Source organism: Neolamprologus brichardi, chromosome 17, assembly GCF_056152115.1.
Source record: "Neolamprologus brichardi isolate AB-2024 chromosome 17, ASM5615211v1, whole genome shotgun sequence".
Classification (NCBI taxonomy): Eukaryota; Metazoa; Chordata; class Actinopteri; order Cichliformes; family Cichlidae; genus Neolamprologus; species Neolamprologus brichardi.
In genome coordinates, this window is record NC_142120.1 from 17,053,127 (window position 1) to 17,067,735 (window position 14,609).

Genomic DNA, 14,609 nt, shown 5'->3' on the forward strand with positions numbered 1-14,609 from the left:
TGAGAAGACTTCTTTTAGTATATTTTAGTATTACTGAACTATTACAATAAAGAGCTCATCATTAAAGGGCTCAGTTTTTTGGTACTGATGATTTTCAAACCTGGTAAAGACCTTTAACACTGATCACTATGAGGTTTCACGAGGTAATTTGAAGTTTATCAACCTATTAGATAACATTACAAACAAGTCACTGTATCTTGTAAGATCAAGTCTGCTTTATAAAAGTTTAGTCAAAGGGGAGGGATTCAGTTCTGGAGGCCGCTGGAGGAAATGCAGTTCCACTTTTTTATTGGCTTCATTTTAAAATATAAACCCACTGTAACACTTGCTAGCAAGGCTAATCTAGATGTTGGTATATGTAATTTTATGTGTTATTTTTTTTATCATAGAAAATGACAAATGGCTTTTAGTACACCTACTTGGTGAACAAGATGAATCTGCACACCTTCAGTTTGACATTGTCAGTATTTTACGTTTTCAGTGTTTTGTAAATCAACGTTTCATTTTTTGACTGGGTTTTTTGTTTGTTTGTTTTCTGGGGGCAGGAGTTGTACCTGGCTGCTTATTTGTATGTTTTTTGGTGCAAGCCTAAAGAGGCTGTGACACTGACTTTATTTTCAGCTCTGGGGATTTCTGCTTGTTTTCTACACCAATTAAGCATGCTACACTATTTCAATTAGTAAGCTTTAAAGATGCCAGTTTAAATCCTTTGCAGCACCAGTCCAAGTTTGGAAACACGGTCATCTTTTCAGCTTCTAAAGTGGCAAACCTCACATATAGAATTTGTCCAGTTTATTTGCATTACTCTACATTCAGACCTGCTAACAAGTTGAAATCCGTTCACAAGTGTTACCAAGGGTGGCTTGGTGAGGTGTAGGAAGCCACACTGCCACGGTAACAAGGGATTAAAACATACAACCACAGATAGTAAATGTTTTTCACATCCTTTTCATTAAATAGTAAATGTGGATGAAATCAAGATCAGCTCCAAAGCTAATATTGTTAATGAACAGCAATGAGTGACCCAGAATGACTTTATGCAGGTCCAGGCTCGTGTTTTGATGTCTTGATCCCCAATTGGATCATCATGGTTATGGTGTTTTGTTTGATGCTGTGTTCAGTCTCATAATGTCAAGTTCTGGTGTAGTAGAAAACTCTCCGAGACAAACCCCCCCAGCTTGGACTATAAAATTTGCACAAATAAATAATAATTTATACCTTAAATAATGAGTATTTACATACATCTACTATATCAGATGTAGATATAAACATAACAAGTTTATTGTAGTTAACTGAAACTAAATACTATGTGCATATATATTAAAAAAAAATAGAGATAATATCTGTATTGTTTGATAAAAAATGTCATTACAACTTGTTTTTCTTCTTTGGATATCTACAACACTGTGAGTCAACAGCAGTGATTTTCCTAAATCTTACTTCTGACCTATGCCTTTTATAAACAATAATTAAAAAGGCTAAAATGTGCAAATTTCAAGCAATGAAAAGAAACTAAAATAAATACTAATTTGAAAATTCTGATACATAGACAACTTTTTAACAAAACTGGATTTACAGTGGGGCAAAAAAGTATTTAGTCAGCCACCGATTGTCATCATTTTAAGTGGGGGAACTTGCACAGAGGTCAGTAATTTGCACCAGAGGTACACTTCAACTGTGAGAGACAGAATGTGAAAAAAAAAAAAATCCATGAATTCACATGGTAGGATTTGTAAAGAATTTATTCGTGAATCAGGGTGGAAAATAAGTATTTGGTCAATAACAAAAATACAACTCAATACTTTGTAACATAACCTTTGTTGGCAATAACAGAGGTCAAACGTTTACTATAGGTCTTTACCAGGTTTGCACACACAGTAGCTGGTATTTTGGCCCATTCCTCCATGCAGATCTTCTCAAGAGCAGTGATGTTTTGGGGCTGTCGCCGAGCAACACGGACTTTCAACTCCCGCCACAGATTTTCTATGGGGTTGAGGTCTGGAGACTGGCTAGGCCACTCCAGGACTTTCAAATGCTTCTTACGGAGCCACTCCTTTGTTGCCCGGGCGGTGTGTTTTGGATCATTGTCATGTTGGAAGACCCAGCCTCGTTTCATCTTCAAAGTTCTCACTGATGGAAGGAGGTTTTGGCTCAAAATCTCACGATACTTGGCCCCATTCATTCTGTCCTTAACACGGATCAGTCGTCCTGTCCCCTTGGCAGAAAAACAGCCCCATAGCATGATGTTTCCACCCCCATGCTTCACAGTAGGTATGGTGTTCTTGGGATGCAACTCAGTATTCTTCTTCCTCCAAACACGACAAGTTGAGTTTATACCAAAAAGTTCTACTTTGGTTTCATCTGACCACATGACATTCTCCCAATCCTCTGCTGTATCATCCATGTGCTCTCTGGCAAACTTCAGACGGGCCTGGACATGCACTGGCTTCAGCAGCGGAACACGTCTGGCACTGCGGGATTTGATTCCCTGCCGTTGTAGTGTGTTACTGATGGTGACCTTTGTTACTTTGGTCCCAGCTCTCTGCAGGTCATTCACCAGGTCCCCCCGTGTGGTTCTGGGATCTTTGCTCACCGTTCTCATGATCATTTTGACCCCACGGGATGAGATCTTGCGTGGAGCCCCAGATCGAGGGAGATTATCAGTGGTCTTGTATGTCTTCCATTTTCTGATGATTGCTCCCACAGTTGATTTTTTCACACCAAGCTGCTTGCCTATTGTAGATTCACTCTTCCCAGTCTGGTGCAGGTCTACAATTCTTTTCCTGGTGTCCTTCAAAAGCTCTTTGGTCTTGGCCATGGCGGAGTTTGGAGTCTGACTGGTTGAGGCTGTGGACAGGTGTCTTTTATACAGATGATGAGGTCAAACAGGTGCCATTCATACAGGTAACGAGTGGGGGACAGAAAAGCTTCTTACAGAAGACGTTACAGGTCTGTGAGAGCCAGGGATTTTCCTTGTTTGAGGTGACCAAATACTTATTTTCCACCCTGATTTACGAATAAATTCTTTACAAATCCTACCATGTGAATTCATGGATTTTTTTTTCACATTCTGTCTCTCACAGTTGAAGTGTACCTCTGGTGCAAATTACTGACCTCTGTCATCATTTTAAGTGGGGGAACTTGCACAATCGGTGGCTGACTAAATACTTTTTTGCCCCACTGTAGACACAACACAATATTGATAATATATATATTTCAGAAACATAGATAGGAATCACAGCAACTCCCAGTACTTTTTTCCATATTGGGCCAAATTTACTAAGGCATTGCACCAGTGAGTAAAGAGAAAAAATACTGTTTCTATTTATAAAGAGAGCACAGTGACTGTGCACAACTTTTGTTAGTAACCCGCAAAAATGACCATGCCTATGAGCAAATACATAGTTTAAGGGATTTAAGTGCAGTGGGACAGACGGAGACTTCGGGCGAGTAATCTATAGAGTAAAGTAAAACTTTGAAGAGAATAGGAGGATATTTCTGCTTTGATTAGCAAACGTTACCTACATTTTTTATTTGCTGCTCGTGTCCTCAGAGTAAATAGTAACTCTTGCCCTCTAATATATGCACAGGACTAAAGCTGTATCTTTCAAATGCGGGTGTGTGTGTCCTCCCTTTTTTAATCTCTTCCCTCTGTCATCCTCGTTAGGTAACTTCGAGCTGGTGAGTTTGCTTTTGGAAAGAGGGGCTGACCCCATGATTGGAACCATGTGTCGAAACGGCATCTCCTCCACCCCGCTGGGAGACATGAACTCATTCAGCCTGGCAGCAGCACATGGCCACAGGTGATACAGACAATCGCACAGACACACACACACATGCACTCTCAAGTTCCAGCCAGCCAAGACGTATCCATTACCACAGTATTGATCCATTTACACACTCTGCCCCGGTCCATCTGCCTCTCACAAAATCCTGCAGCACACGAGAGGCAGATATCTCAGTTTCCCTGTCGGACAGCAGGCAGCGATAAGCGCCGCAGTCTATCCGGCCGCTCTCGTGGCTTCGGTTTGACATAATTTTCCTGCAGCTGAGTAAGACAGAGCCCATTAACATTCAGAGCAGCGAGGGCTGTCAGGAAATGGAGTGGAGTGGAAAGCCAACAACACAATGCAGCATTATTAGGACAATCAATTATAGTGTGATGGTCATGCTGCAGTGTGATGTGAGCAGGTTAAAGCTGCATTAGGGCTGTGAGACACTAGAAGTTTTTATTTAACATCAGATAAAGTTTATATACGAGCATCAGGAAGCAAACAATAAAAGGATTAATGTAGCTAGTTGCTAACAGTGAAGGTTCCAAGACCCCAGCACACAAGTATTTCTACCTGTGGTATTTTGTCTATCAGTTACCAGAGTTATTAAACAAGGCTTTGAGAATGTATGTAAAGCATAAGCAGTCATGCAAAAGAGCACAGGAAGATGTGAGTGTACGCTACAAGTATGTCCAAGACAGTCTCCATAAGTGGTTTGGTGGATTACATTACAAAGCATCTTGGATGTAAACTTGTAAACTTGACGCATTTAAAAGAACATAAACTGGATCCTGGGCGTGTAGCTATAAAGATAGTGTTCATATCTTTGGAAAGGGAAGCAAAATATTCCTTTTTCTGACTTTGATTACAGTATAAAAACAAAGAAACTGTGTATATGAGGAATATGAGGAAGAACTTATTCGCTAAATGAGTCATTTGGCTTTTCTGTTTTGTTCAGCACATAACAGGTGTGAAAATTGAGGCGGGCCTCTATAAAGTTTAGTTTGTAGCTTAGTTTTTTTACATAAGGGTGTAGGTCTTGAGTATCTTTCAGATTTAAAACATTTTTTAAACCATCTGGAGCATTGACGTATCTTGGTTTTGTACTTTTAAAAATGTATTTATTTTTAGAAATAAACTTAATCTAATAAAAAAAAAATGGTTTGATAATAATAATGTTTCCTGAATGTCGTATCGACTGGATGGTTATGTTTTGAGTTAAGGCACTTCCTTCCTTAATCACTAGTTCTTATGTTTTCCAGTCAGTTTTACTTCCTCTTTTTGGGGATTTTTCTTTTTCCATCCTTGTTACCTGTCCACCTCACCCAGTTTAATTTCACCTGCCTTGTCTTCCACACCTGTTCCCTATCCACCAATTGCCCTCCTGTGTCCGTTAACCACCCACTCCAGTTTACGTGTTTAGACTCCAGCTTCCCTTTGTTCTTCGCCAGATGGTCTTGTTCTCACTGCCAAGTGGTTCGGCACTTTCAAGTCTGGTTTCTTGTTTCTAGTTTTCCCTCCCTGTGTATTTTTATTGCCTTGGACTCCTTGCTGTCTTTCATCTATATGTTTAATGGACTTTGTCTTTTGCCTGCTCCCCATTTTGTTCGTGTGCTTCACTGCTGTATTTTCTTCTGACTAATTATTTGGATTCTGGGCTTTTACTAAGCCTCTGTGTGCCTTTGCATTCATTAAACTTGTCAGCTATCTACTCATCAAAATATCCAAGATATTTGTTTCTAGTGAGGGTGGAAACGGTGAAGGTAGGATTTCAGAGACAACACAGTTGTGGGCAGAAGTTTGTATCCCCTCCTCATGGGCATGAATTTCATGGTATTTTGGGGATTTAATTACTTCTTTGAACTTTTCTTTTCCCAAGGTTGAATGATTGTAAAGTAAACATCTTTAATGACTTCAAAAATTCAAGAGTTGGGTGCATTTACTGTGGATTTTCTTTCATCCACACAGAGTATAAAAATATGCATACGGATTAAAGTGTATACATACAGTCACCTAAATATTTTAATAAGTGGAAATGAAGGTTCTGCAGTTGTTGTTTTTTTAACTTGACAAAGCCAAACTCTATTAAGTTCTTGTTAGTGATTATGATTGACTACTGGTAGTTTCTCTTTGCCAACATGAAACAAATTTGTCGTACAGCGCTCATTGTCCAAGGAACTCAATGAAGATCTAAGAAGGAGGATTGTAGATTTAAGTTGTGAAGGTCTCTTGGAGTCATTTGTAAATAGCTGCAGATTCCAAGATCATCAGTCCAAGCAATTGTTATATGGATGTGTCACCACCAAGTCTGGAAGGAGACCCAAACTGTCACCCCTGATAGGTAACTGATTAGGATGTTCAGGAACCATCAAGGCTCAAGCCTGCCACCAACTGGAAACCTGCTGGAACATCAGCATCACTGTCCACAGTGAAGTGAGTTTCATATCTCCATGGACTGAGAGGCAGGTGGCCAAGAAATAAACCCCTGCTTCAGAATGGACACCTTCAAGCTCAACTGAAACTTTCTGCTGCCCACCTGGACAAGCCAAATGTCTTCTGGAGAAAGGTTTTATGGTCAGACGAGACAAAGATTGAGCTTTTTGGCCACAATGACAGGAGCAATGTTTGGAAGAGTAAAGGTGAGTCTTTCAAACCGAAAAATACCAGCTTTAAAGCACACTGGTGGTAGCATCATGCTCTGGGTTTAGTTTGCTGCCAGTGGTACTGCTCCATTACACAAAGTGGATGGAATTACCAAATTCTTCACCTAAAATCAACAGCTAGATGTTTGAAACTTGGATAGGTCTGGGTGTTCCAGCAGGACAACAACCCCCAACATACATTAGAACTGTTTTTTCATTGGATAAAGCAAGCTAACATTAAGCTTGTTTTCCAGCTTAAAGGATTTGTTTGACAGCACTTGCAGGATTGACCAACTCTGAGAACAACAGGAAAGTCCAAGGAACTTAGTGAAGATCTAAGAAGACCAGCGGTACTGGTATTCGTACTGGTCTACTTTGCTTTTGCAACTAGTATTTCTCATGTTAAAAGTTGACAAACTTCAAAGGTATTTCTGTCTCTGGTCATCATATCATTGGGTCATTCCATCCCAAATAATTGTGTACTTTCAGCTTCACTAAAAAGTGTGGACACATATAAAGATTGGTGTGAAATTTTAGCTTCACATGAAAAACGGTTCATCAACTCACTTGCATGTTTTTATTTTGGGCTTTTTTTTTTTTTTTTGCGCTTTAAAATCTGAGGCCATGTTTGTTTGAACCCACAAAATTGTGGTGTGAAAAACTGGGCCAGGATGTATAATTTGGGACAGATACATAAAAAAAAGCCTTAAGTTAAAAGTTTAAATATGACCCATAAGCAAGCACCCATTAATTTTTTTTTATTTTATTTTTTTTAAACAATCGTGGCATACAACGCTCCTGTGCACAGTTCTGTCCAGAAAGAGGTTTCTGTTGAAGAACTTGTCTGCACAGAGCCCTGACCTCAGTCCCACCCAACACCTCTGGGTGGCAGTGAGCCACATCTTATCTGCATCAGTAATGCTCTTGCTGCTGAGTGGAAGCAAATCTCTGCAGGTTTAAGACTGTGTGAAAAGCCTGAAACAGAAGGATTGGTGGTTACTGCAGCTGAGAATATGCAGTGTTTGGGGTTATGCATGCATGCATTGTAATTCTGCTCAAACCTGAGAAAGCCAGCAGCATGTTAGTACCAATAAAACAACATTTTATGATCAAACAGCCTCCCCTAACAGGACATGATGATTCGCTGCACTTGGACTCCAAACGAGGCCCTCCTCGCTGAAGCAGATGGTGCAGTGATGCATTATCAGGCCGCAATCACGCTGTTTATGTTACATGCTGGAGTCCATTCTTCTCAAAGAAGGGCGTCTGTTACTGCTGCGCCGTTGTGTTGCTCAGATCCGATGCAATATTGATGGAGTACAATAAATTTGGAGATTTGGAACAGTTTTTCTTTTCAGCCTGATCCCTGTAAGAGTCATACATTATCACTCCTACACGCTGGCGATGCAGGTTCAGAGTACAATGGGACATTTGTAGTCAATTAAGAGTGAGCACAATGAGAGCTACACAGCCAAATGGGCTTAATGTGGATTTAATGCAGCTTGTGGGTGTCTAACTTGGAACCATTTACTTCACAGCTTTCCTTCATATTATTCGACCCCAGGCCAGATGTTTACCTTTCGCCCTGACCCTGTCATTTTGTCTCATCTCTCTTCTCTCATCTAGGAATGTTTTTCGGAAGCTCCTGTCCCATTCAGACAAAGAAAAGGGGGATGTGCTGTCCCTGGAGGAGATTCTAGCTGAGGGTTCAGATCCAGGGGAGAAGAGGTTGGCTCCCCAGGCCAACGGTGGAGGGACCCTGCGAACAGGAAAGGCCAGACTGAGGGCCCTGAGAGAGGCCATGTACCATAGCGCAGAGCACGGCCATGTGGACATCACCATAGACATCCGCAGCTTAGGTCAGATTTACTAATGCATGCTTCACTGGCACAAATGCATCGCTCTCCGCTGCCTCCAGCTGTCATGAAGATGTGCTTGTGCTGTCCTGTCCTGTCCTGTCCTGTGCTCGCGTCCTCAGAAATCCCAACTACTCATCCAACCATGAAACGCTCGCACAAGTAGGACTTTTTATATCCGAGGTGATAATAACTCGGTCGAAGGTGTGAGCACGATGACGGAACTGTGTCCTCGGGCAGTGCTCATTTTGTAAATGTGGCAATCATCAGCTTGCACCCCAGCTCATTGAGCACAAGACCTTATGTTGTCTGCTGATTAGGTTTTGATGAGGATTCATTGATTTTAGTCAGCAAAACAACCTCACAGTCAATTTAGTAGCTGTTCTGTACTGTCAGGTTATCAGGTGATACTTTGCAATTGTTGGTTTTTAAGGATAGATTTAAGAATTTTCAGATGCAAGCAGTAAGCTGTCCAAATGTAAAAACATACCCACTTACCAGGATCATCTAAAAGTCACCAATTAGCACCTTATATCCCATTTGTTAAACCAGTTCAAAAACCAAAGTGTTAAACTACACATGAGATACAAGCTGCTAATTAGTGAGCTTTAGGGGTGTTGGTACACAGCTTCTACAACAGTGGGCACAATGTTTCCAGGATTTAAGCTAATCTGTGAGTGATGAGCTTTTAAAAATTTCTTTTCCACATTGGTTTAAAATTTGCAGATGATAGTAACGACTAAGATCATTTTCTGTGGCTGGATTATTTAACCAAGATACTATTTTTAAAAAATATTAAAGTGTGGAAAACTGAGAAATTGACATCAAAATTACAAACTGTACATAAAAGATGGACACGAGCTGCTGTTTTGGCCATTGCGTAGAGATGTAATCAAACAGAAGCCCAACTCTGGATGCAAACGTCCGGAGTATTTTCTCACATCGTTTATGTTTCATTGAAGCGTGGTTGCGTGGTGAGCACTGTGTTGATAGTTAAAATTTTAGTTTGTGATCCAGTCGTGATCACAACGTCTGTGGTAAAATAAAAATAAAAATTAGTTCTCCCTTTTTTAAATTTGTCCCCTGTAAAGAAAAACAAAGGTGCAAACTTCAACCTCTCCCATTGTGATCCTGTTTTTTTTATGTGATCAGTTCTGTTTGTTTGTCTGTTTGTCTGTTTGTTAGCAGTCCAGCGTCAAGTTTTCAAGATATCGTGTTCAAATTTTGTGTGACGGTGAATAAAAATATCAGCTGATTTAATTTAGGTGAAAATTGGGTCAAGGTCACACTAAATGTGAAGATCAGTAAAATCTTTACATAACAAACAATTTTTTATGGATCGTTTTAAAACTTCCCAACAATAATGTAGTACCCGGCTGGCTAAGCATTTGACCTTGACCTTTATTGCCAAGGTCAAAGTTAACCTTGAAAAAAATTTCAGAAAACCATACTGAGTAATATCGTATAAAAGGGCATGCCGTACACATTTATTTTTTCAATACGACGCCCTACGATATCACACTGACAGCTTTTTTTACACACAGTTGCCCATTTTCAGAGGCTCAAAAGTGGAGCGTAACTTGCATTAATCTGAAATAAAAGGATTGCTTTTAATAACTGGATGAAAATCCCTTGGCGTTAATGATTGCCTGAAGTCTTGAGCTCTGTATCCTCCTTTGACATGCTCTGTGTACAGAGGCAGAATTACTTAAATGTCTTCATTGTCCAGGATCTTATGGATGTGACTGTATTTGAGGGGTTAAATCAGGTAATCAAGTTACCCTCACAAAGCATAAAATCCAAATAAAAAACCCACCTGTATCAGGCTGTAAACGTCATTAATTTGTGCTTTTAGGTTGCACATTTTAACAGAGTGGATTAGAGGAAATGTAGTTTTTGCCAATTATGCATTGGCTTTATTTTTCTGTTGTAAAGGTTCTTGTCTGGACAGTAATTACAACCACTAATGCTGCTTTTCCAGCTTTCCTAGCAGGAGCAATCCTGTCCTGAAACAACACACAGACAGACAGACCTGAAAAACTGAGAAGTTGTGCCATATGTTTTAATATACAACTTTTTGCTGAACAATATTGTAGAAAAGGAGGAGGACTTGACACACTGTCCGTGTTTATTTGTCAGTTTTTTATTAGGAGAACACACTGCTGGCAGTTCTGTTAGGTTTGGCACCTACATCCTGTAGCTTCTCAGCTGGTGTACGGCACACAACCCTCCTTTGGGCTACGGCTTCACTATCTATCTATCTATCATTAAGGAAGAGACCTCGTTAGTTAATGCCGCACACCTGTCCCAGCAACCTGCTTGGCATTGCCCCTTCAGCTCACTGCACCACCCCTCCCCTGCCCCTGAGCAAGGGACCACACCTCTGCCAGAAATATAAACCTGCCACCTCCAGACTGGGCTTTTCAGTCCCACCATTTCCCTGTTGACTTTTTTTTCAATATTTTAACTTTTTAAAAAATCTTTTTAAAAATGAGCCATTTTCAAAGCCATAAAACATACAAGTATGAAAATACCTGGATGATAAATTTTCCGCTCATCTCGTCAGTTAAACTTCATTCACGTCCAGAACATCCTTTAATTACATTCAGGTGCTGCTTTTCTATTCTCACTGAAACCCTTAATCCAAACACCCACCATGCCATCGTCCTCCACCTCCCACAACACCATCACGTGATGGAAACATGGTCGGTTCTGTTGCCCTTGAAACCGCTCGCTCTCGGATGTTGTGTGTATTCACGCTCCGTGTGCTGGTGTTCCCAGGTGTTCCCTGGACGCTGCACACCTGGCTCGAGTCCCTGCGTACCTGCTTCATCCAGCACCGCCGACCGCTGATCCAGGGCCTGCTCAAAGACTTCTGCTGCATCCAGGAGGAGGAGTACACTGAGGAGCTGATCACGCACGGCCTGCCACTCATGTTCCAGATCCTCCGATCCAGCAAGGTCACTGGAGCTTTCTTTCATGTCCACGTAAACAAAACGCTTATTAGAGGAACATCAGACAAAGTAAGGCACACTTTCTGGGAATACAAACCGCCCTGTGCCCATGTGCTGGGCCGACATTAATAACACTCATGTTTGCATAAATTTAGTGCACTTCAAACCATATTATCATACATTTGCATAATTTTTTGTCCCGGATAGCTTATGGGAAAAAATGAATATGAGGCCACAAAACTGTAATATGTGTAAAGTTTCCGTCCTCACTGGTGTTTGTGTCTGTCTGCAGAATGAGGTGATAAGTCAGCAGCTGTCAGTCATTTTTACGCAGTGCTACGGGCCCTTCCCCATCCCTAAGCTGACGGAGATCAAGAAGAAGCAGACCTCGCGCTTAGGTAAGAGAGCGAGTTATTAATGCTTAACATTTGCTGTGTGATGAGGATGTGACTGCGGTGAAGAGTCTCTCTATTTTTTGTTGTGTTTTGGGAGGGGTTAGAGCGAGGAGTTATCTCAAGCTCAGAGAGCGCGCTTTTTCTCCTCGTTACATCTGTAGGTTCCTTTGACATTTGCAGCAGGTGATTAAATGAAGGTTTACAAATGGATTTAATCCTATTTACAGTGCATCCTTCTGTGCTTCAGAAGAAGCCACATATAGACAAAGAAGTATCAGATTAACTCATAATGAAACAAGATCTTCTTGATGTTTCCAAAATATTTTCACAAATATAATTTGGGGGTTTTTGTCTGTTTGTTGGAAAAACACCACTTTGGGGAAAATCTATCTAGAAAATTATTTTATTTGTGTTCTAAGGAGCTGTATGAACATTATCTAGTAGAAATGTATTCAATATATTTGAAGGTTTCTTAGGCTGCATTCACACTGCAGGTCTTAATGCTCAATTCTGATTTTTTGATCAAATCCGATTTTTTTGTCTGTTTATTCACACTACAAATAAAGTGTAACAGCAAACGCGCTCTAGTGTGAACGCTCAAAGCGGCCACATGCGCAAAAGAAGACGTCACACACAAAGCGCTCTGTTTAGATCCAGATCAAACAGTACTGTTTGATCTGGATAATATAGCCGTTAATATAAAGACTTGTCTCAGACTTTACGTTTCCCAATTTTTCTTGAAATTACAAAGTTATTTTGTTACTTACATATGGCCTAATAATTATCCTTATTGCTGTTTTAGAGAGGAGCGGTGCTTCAAAGGATAGTTACTGATTTCTGTCAGAATCTGCAGATTATACAGTACAAATAAAATGTTCACTTTTCTCCAACGTTGTCTTCCCAACAGTTTCACTGACTTCTACACTGGATGGTCAAGAAGCGTTCACGATGTCTTCTCCGGCGCTGATAATTGGCGTCTGTCTTGTGTCAGTGACGTAAAAGATGGATTTAATGCGACATGACCGTTCAAACAGCAGTCGCTTTCTAAAACATCGGATATGTGTCGGATTTAGTACCACATACGAAAGTGACCCAGATCGGATTTGAAAATATCGGATTTGTGCTGTTCACATTGTCATACCATCATCGGATATGGGTTGCATAGGGTCAAAAAAGTCGGATTTGATGCGCTTTCGCCTGCAGTGTGAACGTAGCCTTAGTTTCCTCAAAGGAAGCTTTGGGAGATTAAATAAAACCTTAAATTTCACATGCAAAGGTCTTTAATGTTTGCTCTTCCTAAAAAGGTTTTTGTGTCTGGCTGCAGAGACAAAGTGAAAGTGAATTGCGTGTGTGGTATTCAGTCCTACTTGTGGTGCTTAAGTCATCACCTGTCACTACTGCAGCTGATTGTCAATATTTGTTCAAAGTAAAATTACAGTAAAGTCCATAATTTTGTTGTGCAAAGATACAATTTTAGTTATTTTGCTTTTGTATGTCAAAAAAGTGTAAAATCGAACAATCGAGATGTGAGTGAAGTGCAGGATTACAGCCATTTTTACTAGATTAATTGGACACTTGGGCCTCACCTCAATGCACCACCTCAGTGAATGGAAATACAAGGTGCAAACTGCTGTTTACCGAAAATGAATTTATATCAGTTTCTCAAGGTAAAGAAATATAAATTCTTCAATAGCTAAGTCAGTCACCTGATCTCAGTCCATTACATCATACTTTCCAGTTAGTGATGTAAACACTGAATGCAGAGAGACCCACAAACAAAGACTGACTATAACTGTGGCAGTGGATCCTAAACAGTTAATGAGACACTTTTTGTTAAATCCTTTGAATTAAAACTGAGTGTGCGCTTCAATCGCATCTTGATTGTTTGATTTTAAACCCCACTGTGGTGGAGTACAGAGGCAAAATTACAAAAGATTGTGTCACTGCCCAACAAATTACGGACCTAAATGTAATTACTTAGTTTTAATCCAAGTTGCATTTCATTTTTTAGCACAAACTCATTGAACTACTGTGGTCAAATAAGGATCGTTTTGAATCACAGTAATTCATATTTAGCAGCTTGGCTCTGTTCTGGGATGTCGCCGCCTTTCTGTGTGCATTCACAGCAAAATATTGGGAGAGCAGACACATAAAACATACATCGAACATCAGTGATAACAAAACGTGACGGTGAATATGTCAGAAAAAAAGGAGAAGATGGCGGCTTGAGGATGTGAAGCAACATTAGGCAGGCTTAAATAATACATTAATGGATGGTGTCCTGCAGCATTACGGAGCTCCTGGATAGTCTGAGGTGCAACTTGCCAGCGTGAGATGGATGAAACATAATGTCTCAGAGGTAATCTATCGTTAGGTCAGGCAGATGTGGGGGCCAATCAATCGTATCAGTTCCTTCATTCTGCAGGAACTGCCTGCATACTATCGTTACACGAGGCCGGGCATTGCCGTGCACCAGCATGGAGTCTGAAAGGGAGTCCAAGGATTTCATCCTGATACCTGATGGCACTCAGGGTGCCGTTGCCAGGCCTGAAGAGGTCTGTGTGTCCCACAGTGGATATGCCTCCCCAGACCATCACTACCCACCACCAAACCGGTCACGCTGAACGATGTTACAAACAGCATAATGCTCTCTGCAACTTCTCCAAACCCTTTCATGTTTGTCACATGTGCTCAGGGTGAACCTGCTTTCATCTGTGAAAAGCTACAGTGTCAGTGGTGGACTGGTATTCTATTCTAAATGCCAATTGGGCTCACTGGTGCTGGGCAGTAAGCACCGGAATATCAGGCTACCCTCATGAGTTGTTTCTGATTGTTTCATCAGAGACATTTACACCAGTGCTGAAGGTCACCCTGTTCCTCCTTGCACAAAGGAGCAGATAGTTGTCTTGTCGATATTTAAGGACCTCTCCTAGAGTAACTGCATGTCTCCTAGAATCTCCTCCGTGCTCATGAGACTGTGCTGGGAGAC

General features: G+C 40.8%; 1 protein-coding gene across 2 annotated transcripts in view; it reads left to right on the forward strand.

Annotated features, from left to right (window-relative positions):
• The window catches only part of LOC102778455 (ankyrin repeat- and BTB/POZ domain-containing protein 3-A), a 249,547-nt gene that overhangs the window by 226,130 nt on the left and 8,808 nt on the right, over window positions 1-14,609 (forward strand). For both annotated transcript variants that reach the window (XM_006780877.3, XM_035908257.2), the window contains 4 exons: window positions 3,668-3,803; window positions 8,042-8,274; window positions 11,053-11,231; window positions 11,518-11,623. In XM_006780877.3, coding sequence (XP_006780940.1) covers window positions 3,668-3,803; window positions 8,042-8,274; window positions 11,053-11,231; window positions 11,518-11,623 — 654 coding nt within the window. The remainder of the gene's footprint in view (window positions 1-3,667; window positions 3,804-8,041; window positions 8,275-11,052; window positions 11,232-11,517; window positions 11,624-14,609) is intronic.